The sequence below is a fragment of the Bubalus bubalis genome, chromosome 17, assembly GCF_019923935.1.
Source record: "Bubalus bubalis isolate 160015118507 breed Murrah chromosome 17, NDDB_SH_1, whole genome shotgun sequence".
Classification (NCBI taxonomy): Eukaryota; Metazoa; Chordata; class Mammalia; order Artiodactyla; family Bovidae; genus Bubalus; species Bubalus bubalis.
Window position 1 is genome coordinate 32,498,851 of NC_059173.1, and position 22,709 is coordinate 32,521,559.

At 39.7% G+C, this 22,709-nt stretch overlaps 1 protein-coding gene across 1 annotated transcript in view; it reads right to left on the reverse strand.

The window, feature by feature from the left end:
• Positions 1 to 22,709, reverse strand: part of C17H4orf45 (chromosome 17 C4orf45 homolog) — a 113,043-nt gene that overhangs the window by 31,457 nt on the left and 58,877 nt on the right. The window contains exon 3 of the mRNA XM_044930382.2: positions 12,460 to 12,518. Within this exon, the coding sequence (XP_044786317.2) occupies positions 12,460 to 12,518 (59 nt within the window). The remainder of the gene's footprint in view (positions 1 to 12,459; positions 12,519 to 22,709) is intronic.

The window sequence follows — 22,709 nt, forward strand, 5'->3', positions numbered from 1 at the left end:
ATGAGGTCAGCAGCTGGATATTTACTGAATGAATAAATGGGCCTCAACTATCTGTGTGGCCCCACAATGGTGACCAGCATGGGAGCTCTGAGCTGTTTCTACTGCACTGGAGCTTCCTGAGAGGCCTCCCCCTGCACCAACCTGCTAGAGAGAAATCTCAGGGGAGGAGTCTGGAGGTGGGCGGGTCCAGAGGAAGAAGTACAGAGGCATTTTTTAGGTGACAAAAATAAGAATGAGTGCAGGTAATCTCAAAAGAATACAATGAAATATTACTTAGCTATTAAAAAGAATGAAATAATGCCACCTGCGGCAACATAGATAAACCTAGAGATGATCATACTAAGTGAAGTAAGCCAGATAGAGAATGACAAATACCATATGATATTATTTATATGTAGAATTGAATATATGATACAGATGAACGTACTTACAAAACAGAAACAGACTCACAGACATATAGAACAGACTTGTGGGAAAACGGGTGGGGAAGGGTTAGATTTGGATTAGCAGATACAAACTATTATATAAGGAATGGATAGGGGACTTCTCTGGTGGTCCAGGGGCTAAGACTCCAGCTTCCAGTGCAGAGGGCCTGGGTTTGACCCCTGGTCAGGGTACTAGGGGAGAAGGCAATGGCAACCCACTCCAGTACTCTTGCCTGGAAAATCCCATGGATGGAGGAGCTTGGTAGGCTGCAGTCCATGGGGTCGCTAAGAGTCAGACATGACTGAGCAACTTCACTTTCACTTTTCATTTTCATGCATTGGAGAAGGAAATGGCAACCCACTCTAGTATTCTTGCTTGGAGAATCCCAGAGACAGAGGAGCCTGGTGGGCTGCCCTCTATGGGGTCGCACAGAGTCGGACACAACTGAAGTGACTTAGCAGCAGCAGCAGCAGCAGCAAGGTACTAGGTCCCACAAGCCACAACTCAGAGTTTGCATGCTGCAACTGAATATCCCACATGCTGCAATCAAGATCAAGGATCCTGGGTGCTGGAACTAAGACCTGGCAGGGCCAAATAAATGTAATTTTTAAAAGGATAGATAAACAACAAGGCCTATTGTATAGCACAGGGAGCAATATTCAATATTTTGTGATAAACCAGAATGGAAAAGAATATATAAATATTATATATATTTGTATATAACTGAATCACTTTGCTGTACAGTAGAAATTAACACAACATTGTAAGTTAATTATACTTCAATAAAACAAAAAATTTTTAAATTACAGCACTTTGCTCCTTAATGCTCACAGGAATCCCTCCAAAGTGCCAGTCACCAACAGCCTTAAAAATGGAAAGTTGTCAAGATTTACGGATGTTTTGAGGAAAACAACTCCAAGAGAAAAGCAAGTATTTATGTACCAATATATTTTTAAATAGTGGCTGTCATTAAGTCTGTGCTAGTTTAACAAACTGGCTTTGGCAGTATTTCATTATGAAAGAAAACAGGCAATTTTCTACACACCCCTTAATTCATGCCAAATACAGGCACACCTTCTACCTTTCTGAATAAACAGAAAGCCCTGTTTATTCAGGTCAGTGCATATTTCTTTAGTACTGAAAGTCTTACTTTTAGAAATTTTTTCAACTTAGGAACCCTAGCTACTAAAACTCAACTGAGTTTCTATTTCTCTCACTTTATAATTCATTTTCATTTTTATCAAATAATATGCTTGTACATTGCACATAATGTGAACCTAATTTTTTTCCATTTGATCATTTAGGTACATATACATAATACAGATAAATTGTACTAAAGTGAATCACAATATTGTGGGACTTCCCTGGTTGTCCACTGGTTAAGAATCTACCTTTCAATTCAGCAGATGCAGGTTTGATCCCTGGTTGGGGAACTAAGATCCCACATGCTGCAGGGCAACTAAGACCCCCTGTCACAACTACTGAACCTGCATGCCCCAGAGCCTGCAAGTTACAATTAGAAAAGTCTCTGAGCTGCAATGAAAGATCCTGCATACTACAACTAAGAATGAACACAGCCTAATTAATTATTTTTAAAAATCACTACATTGTACACCTTCAACTTACATAATATTGTAAATCAGTTATTCAGTTCAGTTCAGTCACTCAGTCATGTCCGACTCTTTGCGACCCCATGAATCACAGCATGCCAGGCCTCCCTGTCCATCACCAACTCCTGGAGTTCACTCAGACTCACGTCCATCAAGTCAATGATGCCATCCAGCCATCTCATCCTCTGTCGTCCCCTTCTCCTCCTGCCCCCAATCCCTCCCAGCATCAGAGTCTTGTCCAATAAGTCAACTCTTCTCATGAGGTGGCCAAAGTACTGGAGTTTCAGCCTTAGCATCATTCCTTCCAAAGAAATCCCAGGGCTGATCTCCTTCAGAATGGACTGGTTGGATCTCCTTGCAGTCCAAGGGACTCTCAAGAGTCTTCTCCAACACCACAGTTCAAAAGCATGAATTCTTCGGTGCTCAGCCTTCTTCACAGTCCAACTCTTACATCCATACATGACCACAGGAAAAACCATTAATAAATAAGTAGTACTAAAATGTTTATAATTAACAATACTCCCATCTCTCTCTGCTCCCTGTCCCAGCATTGTCTTCTCCAAAATCACCCACTTTCAGCTCATTTGCTTCTTCAGGACTTCACTCAATATTTGTATCAAGTAAGTGCCCCCTGGGGGACCCCCACTTGCCCTGCTCCTCCTCTGGGCTCCTGCATGTCCACTTTCCTGGTCTTCTCTTTTACCATTTTGAGAATCCTCTTTGCCTGTCACCTTTGTTGGGTCTCTTGTTTCTTTGATCATATTCCTTACTTTTTCCTGGACTTTCCCTTATTATCTTGCTAAATGATATTCTCCAGTTGCTTCTTGGGAAACAATGCATTTGGGGAATACATACATGCATAAAAATGTCTCTTTTCTACCTCCCCACTTGATAGTCGAGCAGGGTATAGAATTCCAGGTTGACAGTCACTTTCTAGTAGACAAGCAGTCATTGACCAGTGTCTTCCAGAGCCTAGGATCCCTGGCAAGAAGTGTGATGCCTTATTGATTCTGGATCCTTTGTACATGTCCCAGTCTCCCCCTGGAAGGCTTGGCAATTGTCTTCATCCCAGAAGTGAAGTTTCACAGTGACATGTCTTAATATAGTTGTTGTCATTTTTCTTTGATAGAGCCTTTCAATCTGGAAATTCATGTTATTCCCTTCTGAGAAATTTTCTAACATTATTGATTTTCTTTCTTCTGTTATCTCTGATCCCTTCTGAGGTCTATTAAACACTAGACTAATTTATTTTTAATTTCTTTCTTTCTTTCTTATTTTTTCTTTTCTTCTTTTCTGTCTCTTTGAATTTCTGTTCCACTTTTGTAAGATTAACTCTACAGTGTGAAATTTATCTCCCATGCTGAATCTCTATACTGATTGTTTTTCCTAACAGGGTAATAAGAATTTTAACAGATTTATTTAAATTTATTTATTTCAATGCATTTCATTTAATTTATTTAACTAATTTGGGAATGTTTGTTAACAGAGTGGCCTGATTTGCTCAGGATACCTACAGGTTAGTCTGTTGTCCAGGTGACCTAATTCCATTAGCTTCCTGTTTTACTTTCCAAAGTGTCCTATTTTAGGTAATAAAACATATGGTCACACTGTTTACTGAGCATTTACTATATATACCAAGTGCTGTTCAAAGTGCTGTATGTGTAACAACACATCTGTATAAAATATCTACTCCAGAAGAGTAGACTCTGTTATAATCATTTTACAGATTGGAAATCTGAGGGATAAAGAGTTTAAATAACGTGTCACGGAGTCACAGCTTCCAGATGTTAAAATGGGGACTTGAATGTGGGAAGTGTCTTCAGAATCTCCCCTTTCCTCTCTATGAACAATATTTATTTGTTTTTAAAAATATTTTATTTATTTATTATTGAGGTGTAGTTGATTTACAGTATCATGTTAGTTTCAGCAGTACAGCACAGTTTTATATATATATATATATATATATATATATATACTGCTGCTACTGCTAAGTCGCTTCAGTCATGTCCGACTCTGTGCGACCCCAGAGATGGCAGCCTACCAGGCTTTTCTGTCCCTGGGATTCTCCAGGCAAGAACACTGGAGTGGGTTGCCATTTCCTTCTCTAAAGCATGAGAGTGAAAAGTGAAAGTGAAGTTGCTCAGTCGTGTCCAACTCTTAGCGACCGGATGGACTGCAGCCCACCAGGCTCCTCCGTCCATGGGATTTTCCAAGCAAGAGTACTGGAGTGGGGTGCCATTGCCTTCTCCAATATATATATATATATATAAAAACACATGTGTGTGTATATATATTCTTCTTATATTAATTTCCCTTATAAGTTGCTACAAAATGTTCAGTGAAATTCCCTATGCTATAGAGAAGGTTCTTGTTGTTTATCCATTTTATATATAGTAGCATGTGTGCATTAATCCCAAACTCCTAATTTATTCCCCTTACCCACTTTGGTAATCATAAGTTTATTTTCTATGTCTGTGAGTCTATTTCTGCCTTGTTTATGAGTTCATTTGTATCATTTTTCTATATTCCACATATAAGTGGTGTCATATGCTATTTGTCTTTCTATGGCTTATTTCACTCAGTATGACACTCTCTAGGTCCATCCATGTTGCTGCAAATGGGATTGTTTCATTTTTTTATGGCTGAGTAATATTCCATTGTATATATATACTACATCTCTTAATCACTATAGATTCCACTTCACAACTTCTCACAATCCCTTATTTGGGGAATATTAGGCTATTTCTCAGAGAAGGCAATGGCACCCCACTCCAGTACTCTTGCCTGGAAAATCCCATGGACGGAGGAGCCTGGTGCGCTGCAGTCCATGGGGTCACTAGGAGTCGGACACGACTGAGTGACTTCACTTTCACTTTTCACTTTCATGCATTGGAGAAGGAAATGGCAACCCACTCCAGTGTTCTTGCCTGGAGAACCCCAGGGACGGGGGAGCCTGGTGGGCTGCCGTCTAAGGGGTCGCACAGAGTCGGACACGACTGAAGGGACTTAGCAGGCTATTTCTGACTTTGCATCATTGCAAACACTTTTGTACTCCTTTATAGCTAAACCTCCTTCATTTTTTTCCTGGAGAAGGATAAATTCCTTCACCAGGAAAAAGCCTGGTAAAACCAGCCTTTCTTGATTTTCACTTCAGCACTCTTTCCACTTGCCATGCTGTGCACCTCCTGAGAATGGGAGCTGACAAACAAATCCTTTGATTATAGGAAGGAGACACAGGAGAGCCAACACACTGAAAAGAGCTGTGACCCTCAAATAAATGAAGTTAGGGGACATTGTAGTTAATTTTGACTTTTTAAAAGTCATGTTGCTCCTCTCTTCTTGACTGACAACTAGTCTGGTCACCCTCACTTTAGAATCTGCAGCATCCTTGACACCCACACCCGCAACCCCACCATCTACTGACAGTGGCTGTCCACAGGACTGTGAACCAGTCCTTAAGACATTAGTCCTAAGACAAATGATACATTGGCAAATAAGTGGCAAAGAGGCAACTTCATAGTGACATTAGGGCATAGTCATGTTGGCAGTGCCTTTCTGGAAGGAACTTCGCCTGTGAACGAGTCTGTTGATTTCATAATCTCAGCAAGCCTTTCATGTGCATGGATAACAAGTTTACCCAGGGAGGCAACCAGAGATTTTCCTAATGTTCTCCTTCTAAACCCAGCTTAAATTTCATCTCATTCAGGAAGTCCTCATGACCAAAGTCCTCCAGTTTCTCTGGCTTGAGCTGTACCAATCTGTGCCATTCTGAGTACACTAAGAACAGGGATTTTGTCTTTTATATCTGATTCACCAAGTATTGAGTACCCCTATATGTCAAACTCTTATATATGAAGACTCTTGAGAGTCCCTTGGACTGCAAGGAGATCCAACCAGTCCATTCTGAAGGAGATCAGCCCTGGGATTTCTTTGGAAGGAATGATGCTAAAGCTGAAACTCCAGTACTTTGGCCACCTTATGTGAAGAGTTGACTCATTGGAAAAGACTCTGATGCTGGGAGGGATTGGAGGCAGGAGGAGAAGGGGACGACAGAGGATGAGATGGCTGGATAGCATCACTGACTCGATGGATGTGAGTCTGAGTGAACTCCAGGAGTTGATGATGGACAGGGAGGCCTGGCGTGCTGCGATTCATGGGGTCGCAAAGAGTCAGACACGACTGAGCGACTGAAATGAACTGAACTGATATGTCAAACTCTATGTTAAAGGTAAGGGAAAGAAAGCGGGATGCTGCTATGCTCTACAATTTTCAGTAACGTGTAACTTTAACAGATTTCACTTCTCAAAACAAAAAGTCCCACTGATTCACTATTCGCAGTATATTCTCTTGTAAACTGACTCTTAATTTGACTGTAAACTGTTCTCCCACTTCCTATCTGTGCTTTTTATTCTTCTTATTGAAATTAGACATACTGTTTTTATATATTGGAAAACACCCAGCTGTGAGAAGAGACCACATAAAAATGAGTTAATCATCAGACCTCATGTCTAGAGAAACTTATGTATTTAAAACAAAAGAATGTTTCCTTTAATTCAGAAGGGAAAAGAATAAAGTCAACCCACACCCCGCTATTGTGGTCATTCTCCATCAGTGGATGTTGTATTGAAATCTTTTTACATCTATCTGTCCTGAAAGTCTGTGAGTGACTTGAGCACAAGGACCCTGCTTATTACTTTATAAATTTTGAGGACTTGTCACATAGCAGGCCTTCATCTCAAGTTTGCTGAAGTGTTTTTACCTGTCTTTAGTAGTAGTAGTGAAAGTCACTCAGTAGTGTCCAACTCTTTGCGACCCCATGGACTATACAGTCCTTGGACTTCTCCAGGTCAGAATACTGGAGTGGGTAGCTTTTCCCTTCTCCAGGGGATCTTCCCAACTAAGGGATCGAACCCAGGTCTCTCGTATTTACACTTGCAAATGAGGCTCAAAATCTTGGATCTCCCTCACCTACCCTCAAGGTCAGGACTACTAGGGGAGCTTTATTCAAATAACAAGGACAATTTTAGATGCAATAAATTGGATAGCACACCATTGATTCAATAACAGATTAACCTGGGGGCAGAGAGTCACTACATCTATAAACAACTACCATAAAACACATCCTGATTTCAAGGAGTTAAATTATCAAAGTATACCCCAGAATGGAGGAAATCCTGTCATTGTCCTTGACTGGACTTCTGGTCTGAAAATCAGAGCAGTCTCTTGGCTCTATTACATCAGCTGACAAAAATTCTTCAATGCTGCTTATATGCCCTCAACTCATTCTTCTCTTCCTCCAGTGTTTTTTCTGAGACCATTGATAACTTCCAAATATTTGTCTGTTATTGTTTTCTTGGATTTCCATTTCCTTGTATAAACCTTCCTCCTTGAGTTCTTCCCTGCCTTTTACAGCTTCCCATTGTCCTCAGGTCCCTGCCTCTGAGGCTCTTTCCTTCTTGCATGATGCTCACTCACCTTTTCCTAGGTGTGGGTGCCCCCAGGCTCATCCCTTTCTTCTTTCAGTCCTCACAAGTCATTCTCAGCCCTGAATGATCATTAGAATCACTTGAAGAGCCTTCTGAAAAGATTCAAACCCAGATCCCAACCCAGATCTGTGGAATCAGTCAACTTGGACCGAAATATTAGCTCTGTAACCCATGTTTGTGTACCTTACTTAGCATCTGAAGTTCAATTTCTTCTCCTGTAAAATTAAGATAATGCTAAAATCTCTTTCGTCCGATCTCTGAATACATTCTTACTCCCGGTTGTCACAACAAACATCATCTCTTCTTCTCCTCATTTATTTAAAGCCTGCGTTCCTTTGAAAGCTGAGCTCAAATCCTTTCCTACTCACAACTCTCATCATCACAACTGATTTTGGATTGTTTACAGAGCACACTGAAAACTCAAGAGCGACTTGTTGAAATGAAATTGTTTCCTGGCTGAGCTTCCTACAACTATCTTGTCACTTTTCAATTTTTTTCTCCACGCAGCACTTCAATATTCCAGGGTGATCTTTTTAAAAAAATTGGATCACATTGTTCCCTATTTTAAATCTTTCAATGAATTCTCTTTCTTAAAATGTATTTATTCATTTATTTTTATTTTTTTGGTTGAGCTAGGTCTATGTTGCTGCACACAGGCTTTCCCTAGTTGAGGTGAGCGGGGGCTACTCTCTAGTTGCCAATGCATGGGCTTCTCACTGTGGCGCCTTCGCTTATTCAGAGCATAGGCTCGAGGGACATGGGCTTCAGTAATTGCTGCACAAGGCCTCAGTAGGTTCATGTGCTTAGTTGCTCACAGCATGTGGAATCTTCCCAGACTGGGGATTGAACCTGTGTCCCCTGCATTGGCAGGTGGATTCCTATCCACTGTATCACCAGGGAAGTCCCCAGTGACTTCTCTTAGTTCTTAGGCTTGTTCAGCACCATGGCTGCAGAGTCTAGCAGTGCTTTGAATACAGGAGATGCTGGATTTATTGAGTGAATGCAGTTGACTGACGACAGAACATGCAAACAGCTGGGGAGGCTAAACACAAACCTTGCCCAGGAAGGAGATGGCTCTTGGCACAGCTGAGAGAATGCAATCAGGTGGGCACACCTGGACCTTGTAGAGTCATCCTCTTTCAGAGCCTCTGCCAAGCCTGAGAGTGAGGCCAGAAGGTTTTTAAGCAGAGGTTGTGCTTAGTGTCCCCAAAGTACAGAAACCCTGACCTCCAAAAATCTAAGGAAAACAAAGACATTATTGAATCTGTACTCCTGTAAGAGCAATGCTGATTGATCTCTTTTCCCTTAGAAATCTGAATTATATTTTCCAATAGATGACAAGCCTAGGTTTTGCTCTTTTCCTGTAACTGAACATACAGGTTTCATTTTGGTTACCAGCTGCCTTAAAGTGAAAGTGAAAGTGAAGTCACTCAAGAGTGTTAATTCAAGCCATTGTGTGATTTTAATAGGATTACATTGAGTAACTAACATGATGCATTATGATGGTTTCTAGGCCAACAGCATGAAATGAGGGGCTTTTAACCAAAAAAGTTATATTTTTGTTCTTTCATTGAAAACAACCATTTATATAGTTAAAGGCCCCACCCTCCAACATCCAGCTGCTGTTCTTAACAGGCTGGTTCCCTTTTCCTGCACTGTGCTCTCATCTCACTTGCCCTGCCCCATCCCTCCCCTTAATGAAATCCCTTACTATTAACAGTGGAAGTGAGAAATAGATTCAAGGGATTAGATCCGATAGACAGAGTGCCTGAAGAAGTATGGATGGAGGTTTGTGACTGTACAGGAGACAAGGATCATGATCATCCACAAGAAGAAGAAATGCAAAAAGGCAAAATGGTTGTCTGAGGAGGCCTTACAAATAGCTGTGAAAAGAAAGTGAAAGGAAAAGGAAAAAGGGAAAGATACACCCATTTGAATGCAGAGTTTCAAAGAATAGCAAGGAGAGATAAGAAAGCCTTCCTCAGTGATCAGAGCAAAGAAATAGAGGAAAACAAAAGAATGGAAAAGACTAGAGATGTCTTCAAGAAAATTGGAGCTACAAAGGGAAAATTGCATGCAAAGATGGGTTCAATAAAGGACAGAAATGGTACGGACCTAACAGAAGCAGAAAATTTTAAGAAGAGGTGGCAAGAATACACAGAAGAACTATACAAAAAAGATCTTCACAACCCAGATAATCACAATGGTGTGATCATTCACCTAGAGCCAGACATCCTGGAATGTGAAGTCAAGTGGGCTTAGGAAGCATCACTATGAACAAAGCTATTGGAGGTGATGGAATTCCAGTTGAGCTATTTCAAATCCTAAAAGATGATGCTGTGAAAGTGCTGCACTCAATATGCCAGCAAATTTGGAAAATTCAGCAGTGGCCACAGGACTAGAAAAAGTCAGTTTTCATTCCAATCCCAAAAAAAAGGCAATGCCAAAGAATGTTCAAACTACCGCACAATTGCACTCATCTAACATGCTAGCAAAGTAATGCTCAAAATTCTCTGAGTGAGGCTTCAACAGTACATGAACTGTGAACTTTCAGATGTTCAAGCTGGATTTAAAAAAGGCAGAGGAACCAGAGATCAAATTGCCAACACCCACTGGATCATCGAAAAAGCAAGAGAATTTCAGAAAAACATCTATTTCTGCTTTATTGACTACGCCAAAGCCTTTGACTGTGTGGATCACAACAAACTGGAAAATTCTTAAAGAGATGGGAGTACCAGACTACCTCACCTGCCTCTTGAGAAACCTATATGCAGGTCAGGAAGCAACAGAACTGGACATGGAACAACAAACTGGTTCCATATTGGGAAAGGAGTACGTTAAGGCTGTATATTGTCACCCTGCTTATTTAACTTATATGCAGAGTACATCATGTGAAAAGCTGGGCTGGGGGAAGCACAAGCTGGAATCAAGATTGCTGGGAGAAATATCAATAACCTCAGATATGCAGATGACAACACCATTATGGCAGAAAGCGAAGAGGAACTCAAAAGCCTCTTGATGAAAGTGAAAGAGGAGAGTGGAAAAGTTGGCTTAAAACTCAATATTCAGAAAGCTAAGATCATGGTAGCTGGCAAATAGATGGGGAAACAGTGGAAACAGTGTCAGACTATATTTTGGGGGGCTCCAAAATCACTGCAAATGGTGACTGCAGCCATGAAATTAAAAGACACTTGCTCCTTGGAAGAAAAGCTGTGACCAACCCAGAGAGCATATTAAAAAGCAGAGACATTACTTTGTCAACAAAAGTCCATCTAGTCAAAGCTATGTTTTTTCCAGTAGTCATGTGTGGATGTGAGAGTTGGACTATAAAGAAAGCTGAGCGCTGAAGAATTGATGTTTTTGAACTGTGGTGTTGGAGAAGACTCTTGAGAGTCCCTTGGACTGCAATGAGATCCAACCAATCAATCCTAAAGGAAATCAGTCCTGAATATCCATTGGAAGGACTGATCTTGAAGCTGAAGTTCCAAATACTTTGGCCACCTGATGCGAAGAGCTGACTCATTTGAAAAGACCCTGATGCTGGGAAAAAGTGAAGGCAGGAGGAGAAGGGGATGACAGAGGATGAGATGGTTGGATGGCATCACCAACTCAGTGGACATGAGTTTGAGTAATCTCCGGGAATTGGTGATGGACAGGGAGGCCTGGCATGCTGCAGTCCACGGGGTCACAAAGAGTCGAACACGACTAAGCAACTGAACTGACCGAGTAGATAGTGAAGATTTTCTGTGCTTATTAGAAGTAAAAATTCACAAATGTACAAATAAACCTATAGGATATAAAAAAATTAAGAAAAATTAACTGTTATTGAGTGAAGTAAGTCAGAAAGAGAAAAGCAAATATCATATATTAATGCATATATGTGGAATCTAGAAAAGGAGTATAGATTATCTTATTTGCAAAGCAGAAATAGAGGCACAGACTTAAAGATTAAACATATGAACATCAAAGGGGGAAGGGGTGAATGGAAAGAATTTGGAGATTGGAGCTGACATATATACACCACTGTGCTGAAGTGACTTAGCACACATACATGTAGGTACAAAGGAAATCAATCCTGAATATTCATTGGAAGGACAGATGCTGAAGCTCAAGCTTCAATACTTGGCCACCTGATGTGCAGAGTTGACTCATTAGAAAAGACCCTGATGCTGGGAAAGATTGAAGGCAGGAGAAGAAGGGGATGACAGAGGATGAGATGGTTGGATTGCATTACCGATTCAATGGACATTAGTTTGAGCAAGCTCCAGGAGATGGTGAAGGACAGGGAAGCCTGGTGTGCTGAAGTCCATGGGGTTGCAAAGAGTCGGACATGACTGAGTAATTGAAGAACAATGCAGGTATAAAATAAAAAATGAGATATAATAAGATAATGAGTCCCTATTACATTGCACAGAGACCTCTACTCAATTCTCTGTAGTGACCTAAATGGGAAGGAAATCCAAAAAAGAGGGGATATAGGTAAACATGTAGCTGAGTAATTGAAGAACAATGCAGGTATAAAATAGATAATGAGGTATATAATAAGATAATGGGTCCCTATTGTATTGCACAGGGACCTCTAACTCAATTCTCTGTAGTGACCTAAATGGGAAAGAGATCCAAAAAAGAGGGGATATAGGTAAACATGTAGCTGAGTAATTGAAGAACAATGCAGGTATAAAATAGATAATGAGGTATATAATAAGATAATGGGTCCCTATTGTATTGCACAGGGACCTCTAACTCAATTCTCTGTAGTGACCTAAATGGGAAAGAGATCCAAAAAAGAGGGGATATAGGTAAACATATAGCTGATTCACTTTGCTGTACAGCAGAAACTAACACAACATTGTAAAGCAAATTACTCCAATAAAAAGAAATTAACTCTGTTACTAATTTAGGAGGAAAGATTAATTAATTGATGTAAATATACTTACCATGGGCTCTGGTATCTGTGGCTTAGTTTGTCAATAGCCGCTTGACTGAACTCTTCATACTGTAAAAAAGAAGAAAATCAATGTCCCCTGATTCCAAGGTCACTCTGCATGAACATGTCTGAGAGTCTGGGTTCCTAGTCAAAGAGGAGGTCAGGTGGAGCAATTAAACAAGAAACGTTAAATTCAGTTGAGGAAACATGGTCTTTTGATTCTTGAACTGAGAAGAAAAGATACAAGAAGTAAAATAAATCTGACCCTCTGTGCTTTCCCTGCCCTCTCTATAAAAGGACAGGTGTTGGGTCTGCAGAAGAGTGTCATCTGCAATCTCTAAACATCTCATGATTCTATATCTACATGAGCAGGCACTCAAAACCAGGACTTACCATTTATTTTTTGTTTTTCATAGTGGGTCCTTGTTGGTTACCAGTCTTAAATATTGCACTGTGTACATAGCCATCCCAATTCCCTAACAATCCCTTCCCCCCAGCAACTATAACATGACATCATTTTGTCTCAGCTTAGCTTTTTTCACATCACCTTACCCTCATGTGAAAAGATGCTCAACAGCACTAATTATTAGAGAAATGCAAATCCAAACTACAATGAGGTATCACCTCACACTGGTCAGAATTGTCATCATCAAAAAGTCTACAAATAGTAAATGCTGGAGAAGTAGAAAAAAGGTATCTTCCTACACTGTTGTTTGGAATGTGAAGTGGTGCAGCTGCTATGGATAACAGTACGGAGGTTCCTTAAAAACCTAAAAATACAACTACCATATGATTCAGCAATCTGACTCCTGGGCAGATATCTGAAGAAAATTATAATTTGAAAAGATATGTGCACGCCGATGTTCATTACAGCATAATTTACAATAGACAAGTTATGGAGCATCTTAAAAGTTCATCAACAGATGAATGGTTAAAGATGTGGGACATATGTACAACGAGCTATTACTCAGCCATAAAAAGAATGAAATACTGCCATTTGTAGCAACATAAATGGACTTAGAGATTATCACATTGAGTGTAATAAATCAAAGACAAATATCATTTGATATCACATGTGCAATCCAAAAAAATTATACAAATGAACTTATTTACAAAACAGGAACAGACTCACAGACATAGAAAAAAACTCATGGTTACCAAAGGAAATGGAAGAGTGGAGGAAAAAATTAGGAGCTTGGGATTAACAGATATAAACTACTTTATATAAATAGATAACTGACAAGGACCTCCTGTATAGCACAGGGACCTATACTCAATACCTATAACCTATAATGGAAGATAATCTGAAAGAGAATCTATCATCTATCTATCTGTCTGTCTGAACCACTTTGCTGCACATCAGAAACTAACACAACACTGTAAATCAACCTCAAATACATCAATAAAAAAGAAAAAAGGGGAAAATGTAGCAAAATCATATCATAATGTTAACCTTAGATAAATCACCTGGTACCCTTTTCTATCTCCCCTGTTTTCTTCCCTTTTCCTCAAGCTTTGGTTTATAATGCCTTTCCTGAGCAAGGGTTGTGTTGGGAAAGCAGATCTATTTAAGTCATTTCTCAGTGATGAAGATCTGAAAACTTGATCGCTTCTAGATCTTTAATGTCCATGTGTAAAATATAAACAAAGGAAGGGATAAAATAAACAAGATTTAAATGAAAGGCTAAGCCACTATTCCAAAAGTTTGAAAAGTGATAATCTGTGTTTAGGACTTCGTTGGTGGCTCAGTGATAAAGAATCCTCTTGTCAATGCAGGGGACGTGGGTTTGATACCAGGTTGGAAAGATGCCCTGGAGAAGGAAATGGCAATCCACCCCAGTATTGTTGTCTGGAAAATCCCATGGACAGAGGGGCCTGGCAGGCTACCGTCCATGAGGTTACAGAGTCAGACATGACTACTTAGCGACTAAATAACAACAATCTGTCTGTAAGAGTAAAATCTTTTTCAACTGATTTTTTTAAACTTTTTATTTTATATTGAGGTACAGCCAATTAATAATGTTGTGATAGTTACAGGTGGATAGCAAAGGGACTCAGCCATAAATACACATGTATCCATTCTCCCCCAAACTTCTGAGTCTCAACTGATTCCTGACACCTATTCCCTGAATATCAATCTTATCAACTGACTTACAAATAATTTTATCATCAGTTTATGGGCAAATTTCCCAGGACTGGGATAATCTTTGATCTTTGTTCTCATTTTTAATAACCCAAAGTTTCACTGGTTTAATCTGGAAAGATTTTCCTTAGGAACACACAATGCATTCATTAGCCTCTAACCCTACCCCATTTCTCCTATAGTTATCAGCACATAATGTCATAGAAATTTACCTAAAATAAGCTGACCTTTTTCTGTCTTAATTAATGAGATTCATCATGATTTATTTGGACAGTTGTGCTCACTTTGTTATTAAATCTAATGAAATTCAGAATCAAAAAAAATTTTTTTTTACTGGTCAGTTATTCATAAAAGTGAAGCAAAGACTGATTCAAAAACAAATTCAGCACCTTCATAGAAACAGGTAACAACCGAGTAGTACATGTTCTACGCTAAGGAGATCAGTAAGAATCTTTGCAGTTATTTTGCATGCTTTCAACTAGCAAAAATAATTATAACTTGAAATTGGATATTCCCAATTAAGCAATCTTTAAATAAGTCTAGGTATTAAGGAAAAAGAAATATCTGCTAATTACATTTAGATACTGTGAATTAGGCACAATTTCTCAAATGAGCTATTAAATTTAAGTGAAATTAATTACAGACATTGGGGTCCATTCTAGTTAATAATGAAAATCATTGCTTAATATTTTTACTTTTAATCACAAACCACCTCTCCTCTAGAAGCGACATTACTGAGGAATCCTCTTACTTTCTTGCCAGGCTTAACTCAGGATGTTTTTCCTAATACAGCCAATGAGTACAATGGCTATGCATTTCAAGAACAGCATAAACATTAGGGTTTCTCTTGCCATCCTCCCCCTTGGTAACATGGAGCTCTTATACCAAACAGTCGAGTGGAAAATCCCCTAAGCCTACCTTTTCTTATGCTAATTTAATTTTTTCTTCACTTGCCTCCATTTGCAAAATATTACTGTTAACCCCTTAGCTGCTTTTCTTCCCACAGCCAGGGAGAAGCATTCTCATTGTTGGTGCCTGGTCACCAAATTGCATAATGCTGCCTATTCTCAACTGGAACTATTGAAGGGAGAAAGGGGGCATCAAGCCTTTGTGTGGATAGAGCATTTGAAGCATTCATTTTACATTCAGAGGAGGAGTAGAAACAAAACAGATCTCCCTGAAAAATGTCAGTGTTTAAGGCATGGATTCTGTGATGCATTTTTTTTTTTACTAAAAAGCAAGAAGTGAACAACAATGCAGACGCCCATACTTCATTTTATGCCAAAGGATATGGAGGCTTGAGCTGAGTACCAATATGAATTATATCCCTATCTCCCCTTTTTTTATTGCAGTTTTTAAATAATTTGAATTAGTTTATCAAATTTTAACAAACAGACTAAACATAAAGTTTCCTGTGTTCCTTGACTCTGACCATAGGACGTGTTTTCTGTAGAGTATCCAACTAATGAGAAACATATTCCATTACGTTTCTAAAGTGTTTATCATAATAGAATTTTAAAATTATTGTAGTTATAAAAACATAGTATAGTGAGGCATTAATAATACTAGATCCCACTTCTTTAGACTTATTGTACTAGATACTATGCTAAGTGCTTTACACATTTATCTCACTAATCCATTTGACAATATTCTAAGATTATAATAATATTATATAACATTATTTTCCCCGTAGAAGACAAAACTCTAAAGACCTCCAAGATGCTCATTCCCTTACATATACACCTTCTTCCAGATATTCAGCCAAATACTAACCTAGGTACTGCTGTGAAGGGATTTTTAAGGTGTAGTTAGGATTCCAAATCAACTGACTTTAAGAAAGGAAGTTTCTCCTCGGTGGCCCTAGCTTCATCACTCAAGCTCTTTAAAGGACCTGGGCTCCTCTGGGTAAAAGGGATTTGAAATGTGACATGAGGGAGGGTGTCTGTTGCTGGCTTTAAAGATAGAGGGGACCATCGACAAAGGGATGTGGGCAGCTTCTTGATGTTGAGACTGTTCCTGCCTGACAGCTGCAGAGAAATAGGACCTCAGTCCTATAGCCACAAGGAACTGAGATCTGCCACAAAGACATGCACTTGGAAGAGACCCCAGACCTCAGATGTGATCTTTGTCACAACTGATACTTTGAAATTCAGCCTAGTGAGTTCTGAGAAGAGAATCAAGCCTAGACTTCCCTGGACTTCTAATCTACTTCTAATCTATGATTTGCTTCTGTGAGCAAATAAATGGTGTTGCTTTAAGATGTTCTTGTTTACTGCAGCATGCCAGGCTTCCCTGTCCTTCATTATCTCCTGGATTTTGCTCAAATTCATGTCCACTGAGTCAGTGATGCCATCCAACCATATCATCCTCTACTATCCTCTTCTCCCAGTGCCCTCAGTCTTTCCCAGCATGAGTCAGCTCTTCACATCAGGTGGCCAAAGTACCAGAGCTTCAGTTTCTAATTTAGTGGCAATAGATTACGCTCAACAGAAAACTAATGTAATGCTCATTTTATCAATGGGAAAACTGAAACATTATAAAGAATAGAGGGCAGATTAGCATGTAAATAGGGGAAAAATAAAAAATTCTTCAACTAGCTCTTTTTCCATATTCAGTTTTTCATTAAGACCACACAGGTAGATTTGTCATGAAAAGCATTATAAATGCTGCCTTATTTATCCTTAGAGAGAAGGCACATTTCTATTGTTTTTTTCCTGTACTTCTCCAGGGAGATTAATGTTTTCCTTATCCAGGTGATAATTCAAGATACATGAGGACTTCTAGCAACACTAGAACTTATTCTGTTGGGAATAGTTAGGATTTGTGATGAGTAACCAATCATTCTGCAACCAGTCTTTTACCCATAGTTGGCAGATGGTCCCTATGAGGGTCTGAAATATGAGTGGACTCAAATATTCAAGCTACAGGAAAGCTACACAGGAGGTTCCCAAGTCTCACTTGTGCCCAGGCCACAGTTCCTGAAATATAATTAAGTGCCTGGTTGGCGACTGCTCTCACCCTCGGAGTTTTCTAATGTGTTGGCACTGTTGTTAATTCAAAGGTTAGGAAGTGTGTTCCTCCCAAGTTAATTGTCCAATTAGCTTTACAGTACAGAATTGCATGAGGGGTGGTAGCACAGGCATTGTGAACATAAGAGTATAACCAAGTTTCAGCAAAAGAAAAAAAAAAATAAAAGCTAAGTAGTCCTTGAATACTACTGAATAACCTAGGAGGAGTATAATTCTCAAGTTCACGCACACTTAAAAGCTCATTCCACAACCCCCGTCCCCCACCTCCTTCTGCAACTTGGTTTGTTATCAAAGACTCTGCATGAAAAAAGAACGAGATTTCAGTCTCCGTTTCCTATCATTTTTTCATGATCTTCTAGGCTGTGCTAAGTACTAGGAAGAAGGCTGTGGATGCTGTCAATAGAAAGTCAAGTAAGACAGATCTCACCCCTCAAGTGACTCACAGCCATTTGAGATGTGGCTGGCACCATGCAGACCAATAGTCACATTAAAAACTTCAACAATGATGACAACACAGAGAAATTCCTACAAATTCCTCCCCAACTGCAAGAGCCCATGTGGGCCCCAAGCGCTTATTTTCAGTGCCATTTTCTTTGGGTCCAGAGCAGTGGGACCACATACCAGGGGCCTCTCTATTGAATGCATTGTTTTCAATTTGCTCAATTAAGATTTCCTGAGTCCTGGGAAGAGAATAGCTAGATCCAGATTGCTATGCATTCTAGGCACTTTCGTCAACACAGCTGACATACTTCAGAAGTGTTATATATGAATAATAGGGAAAACTATAGTCCTAAATTTATAATGATATTAGAATTTCTTCCAAACATCTCAAAAAGCCAGGATAAATGCCAGATTCAGAAAACATATGTCCTGGTATTTTAGCCACCTGTGCCTGGGATATTAGATCAAGCCCAAGTTTCTGAATTCTTGACAGTATATTTAAAGAAGCCTGATTGTGGAGTTAAATGTCAAGTTTACTAGAACTCATTCTAATTTATACATTTTTCTTAGCTTCGTATCTTGTTAGCATCATCAAATAATATTTGTTGAAAACCTATGGAGGATGCTTAATACTAATTTTAAGAAGTGCAACATTTTTTTTAAAAAGGTTGTATTTTCATTGAAAAGCATTCTCAACGTGTATGTTAAGTCCTACAGAAGTTGGTAACCACCATGGCGCATTTTTAGTCTTCCTTAATTAGAAATAAAATCACTCACTAGGCTCTAAATTGCTTTGAGTTTATTTCCTTCCTTCCCCCCTCCTTCTCTTTCTTTCCATCCTTTCTTTTGTTTTCACATTTCCACATCCTAACAAAAGATGTGAGGATCAGGATGTCTGTTTTTTTCCAATTCACCAAAAATCATCCATAAAGTCACAGCCAGAAGGAGGAAGCCCACACTGACTGGGAAGCCAGTTACCTGGGGCTGGGGAGCCTGGTGACACGTGGAAAGGCAGTGCCCCAGGTACCAACCTCTTGTCCACAGAACCGCTTTGGACGCAGCACAGAGAGTGCACGTCAGTGATACCTATCTCGCTTTTTGTTTTCATGGTCTATTCCAGAAAGAAAGCACTGAACTTAAAATTTATTTTCTGGGAGTTCAGATATAAGTAATTCCTTCAATCTATTTGAGGAATAATATAGAAAGCCATGACTTCCCTGGTAGCTCAGTGGCAAAGAATCTGCCTGCAATGCAGGAGACACAGGTTCGATTCCTGGGTCAGGAGGATCCCCGGGAGGAGGACATGGCAACCCAATCCAGTATTCTTGCTGAGAAATCCCATGGACAGGGGAGCCTAGTGGGCTACAATCCATGGGGTTGCAAAGAGTCAGACACAACTTAGCGACTGAACAATAGCAACAATAGAAAGCCAAGTTTTATGAAATAGGGAAATATTAACACCTGTGTATTAGGAAGTTAATGTTAATATGGAGCTAACCAAAAAGTTAGTTTAGATTTTTCCATAATATCATGTGGAAAACCCAAGCGAACTTTCTGGCCAATCCAATATACTATTTCCCAAAAATGGAGGGCTATTTGGGCTTTGTAGCCAAGGTTTCTCCTTGCTCACAGATGGTCACTATGTGGCCTTCCCAAAGTAGCGGCTTCCTGTGGTATCAAGAAAGCCACTACTTTATACAGCACTTAAGGATGAAAGGTGCTAATGTAATTATTTTTATGTTAAACAACAAACTGTTAGGACTCAAATAACTCGTGAGAACTACACACACACACCCATCTGGGAAAGAAACAGCAGCCATTCCACCGCACACCTAATTTTAGAAAAGCTATTTTCTATTTAGCTTTTATAACTTGGTTGAAAAAGGAAGCTTTGTTATCTTTTAAAAGTCTTCTGTGTTGCTAACAACATGAGTGTGAGATCTTAGGAATTTGAATGAGACTGTGATTCACCTAAATGAACCCAAACATAAATGAGAAACTTGTGGTGAAAAACACCCTGGAATTCTGAAATGTGTGTGTCTGTGTGAGTCCACATACTGATCAACTCCATACCAACAATACTTCTCTATTTTTGGTTAATTTGAACAATTTCCAGGACACTGTTGTGTAGAGGTGGGATTTGGAAGAATGCACAGGGTGTGGCTGGAGGGAAGTTTGGGAGGAATCTCACTTTTATTTTTTTCCAAATTTCCAAAGATAATATTTAATGATATGTTTTGAAACACTGTAAAGAACTTATTACATAAAAACTTGAAGATAATAAAATTAAAAATAGAGTTACCATTTTATCCTGCAGTCCCACTTCTGGGCTTATAACTGGAGAGCACCACAATTTGAAAAGATGTAGGGACTCCAGTGTTCATTGCAGCACTATTTGCAATAGTCAAGACATGGAAGCAACCTAAACGTCCATCAACCGAGGAATGGATAAAGAAGTTGTGGTACATATATATGTGATGGAATGTTACTCATCCATTCAAAAGGATCAAATAATACCATTTACAGCAACATGGATGGACCTAGAGATTATCGTACTGAGTGAAGTCAGACATAGAAAGACAAATATCATTTTATATCAATTATACAACAAGGAATTACTGTACAGCACAGGGACCTATACTCAATATTTTGTATTAACATACAATGAAAAAGAATTTGGGAAAATAGATATATGTACATCTGTATGTATAACTGAATCACTGCTGTACACCTCAAACTAACACACTATTGTAAATCTACTATACTCCAATAAAAAGTTTTTCAAGATTTAATAAAGAACCAAACACTACAGAAAATAACTATTACTGAGCTCTTTCTTATTATATCAAATAGGTGGGTTATATCTACTACTGACGACTCATTTCGGTGTTATGAATGAAGCATCTTGTGTGCAAATGATGCAGAATGGGGTGCCAGTAGACACTTGAGGCCCTGGGAAGAAAGGGCAGGTGCTTATGAGACAAAACAGCTGGGACTGACCTGGCCAGACCCTGCCTCGTGGAAAAGTGCTCACCCAGCTAGGTGCCTCCCACTGCGGCTCCAGCCCTGCTCTGACTCCATCTCCCCTCTCACATGTTGGGCTCCCACTACGTCCCTGAACCCACAGCCTAGGCTGGGATGCTGGTTCCATCATTGACCCCCTGTGCAGCTTCAGCAAGGGGCCTCAGCTGCCAATACCTCCATTCCCTCCTCTGTAAGGGAAAAGAATCATAGTATCTTCCTCAAACAGTAAATAGTCAAGAGGAGTTTGTTTTTTTTTAATCTACTTTACTGGAGTACAGCTTATTTACAATGTTGTGTTAGTTTCTGCTACAAAGCAAAGTGATTCAATTATATATATGTTCATATTATTTTGGTTTTATTCTTATGGCTTATGATAGAATATTGAATATAGTTTCCTGTGCTATACAGTAAGTTGTTGTTGATCATCTATTTTATATGTAGTTCAGTTCAGTTCAGTTCAGTCACTCAGTCGTGTCTGACTCTTTGCGACCCCATGAATCGCAGCATGCCAGGCCTCCCTGTCCATCACCAACTCCCGGAGTTCACTCAAACTCATGTCCATCGAGTCAGTGATGCCATCCAGCCATCTCATCCTCTGTCGTCCCCTTCCCCTCCTGCCCCCAATCCTTCCCAGCATCAGAGTCGTTTCTAACGAGTCAACTCTTCATATCAGGTGGCCAAAGTATTGGAGTTTCAGCTTTAGCATCAGTCCTTCCAAAGAACACCCAGGACTGATCTCCTTTAGGATGGACTGGTTGGATCTCCTTGCAGTCCAAGGGACTCTCAAGAGTCTTCTCCAACACCACAGTTCAAAAGCATCAATTCTTCGGCGCTCAGCTTTCTTCACAGTCCAACTCTCACATCCATACATGACCACTGGAAAAACCATAGCCTTGACTAGACGGACCTTTGTTGGCAAAGTAATGTCTCTGCTTCTGAATATGCTATCTAGGTTGGTCATAACTTTCCTTCCAAGGAGTAAGCGTCTTTTAATTTCATGGCTGCAGTCACCATCTGCAGTGATTTTGGAGCCCCAAAAATAAAGTCTGACAGTTTCCACTGTTTCCCCATCTATTTCCCACGAAGTGATGGGACCAGATGCCATGATCTTAGTTTTCTGAATGTTGAGCTTTAAGCCAACTTTTTCACTCTCCACTTTCACTTTCATCAAGAGGCTTTTGAGTTCCTCTTCACTTTCTGCCATAAGGGTGATGTCATCTGCATATCTGAGGTTATTGATAGTTCTCCCGGCAATCTTGATTCCAGCTTGTGCTTCTTCCAGTCCAGGATTTCTCGTGATGTACTCTGCATAGAAGTTCAATAAGCAGGGTGACAATATACAGCTTTAACATACTCCTTTTTCTATTTGGAACAAGTCTGTTGTTCCATGTCCAGTTCTAACTGTTGCTTCCTGTCCTGCATATAGGTTTCTCAGAGGCAGGTCAGGTGGTCTGGTACTCCCATCTCTTTCAGAATTTTCCACAGTTTGTTGTGATCCACACAGTCAAAGGCTTTGGCATAGTCAATAAAGCAGAAATAGATGTTTTTCTGGAACTCTCTTGCTTTTTCCATGATCCAGCGGATGTTGGCAATTTGATCTCTGGTTCCTCTGCCTTTTCTAAA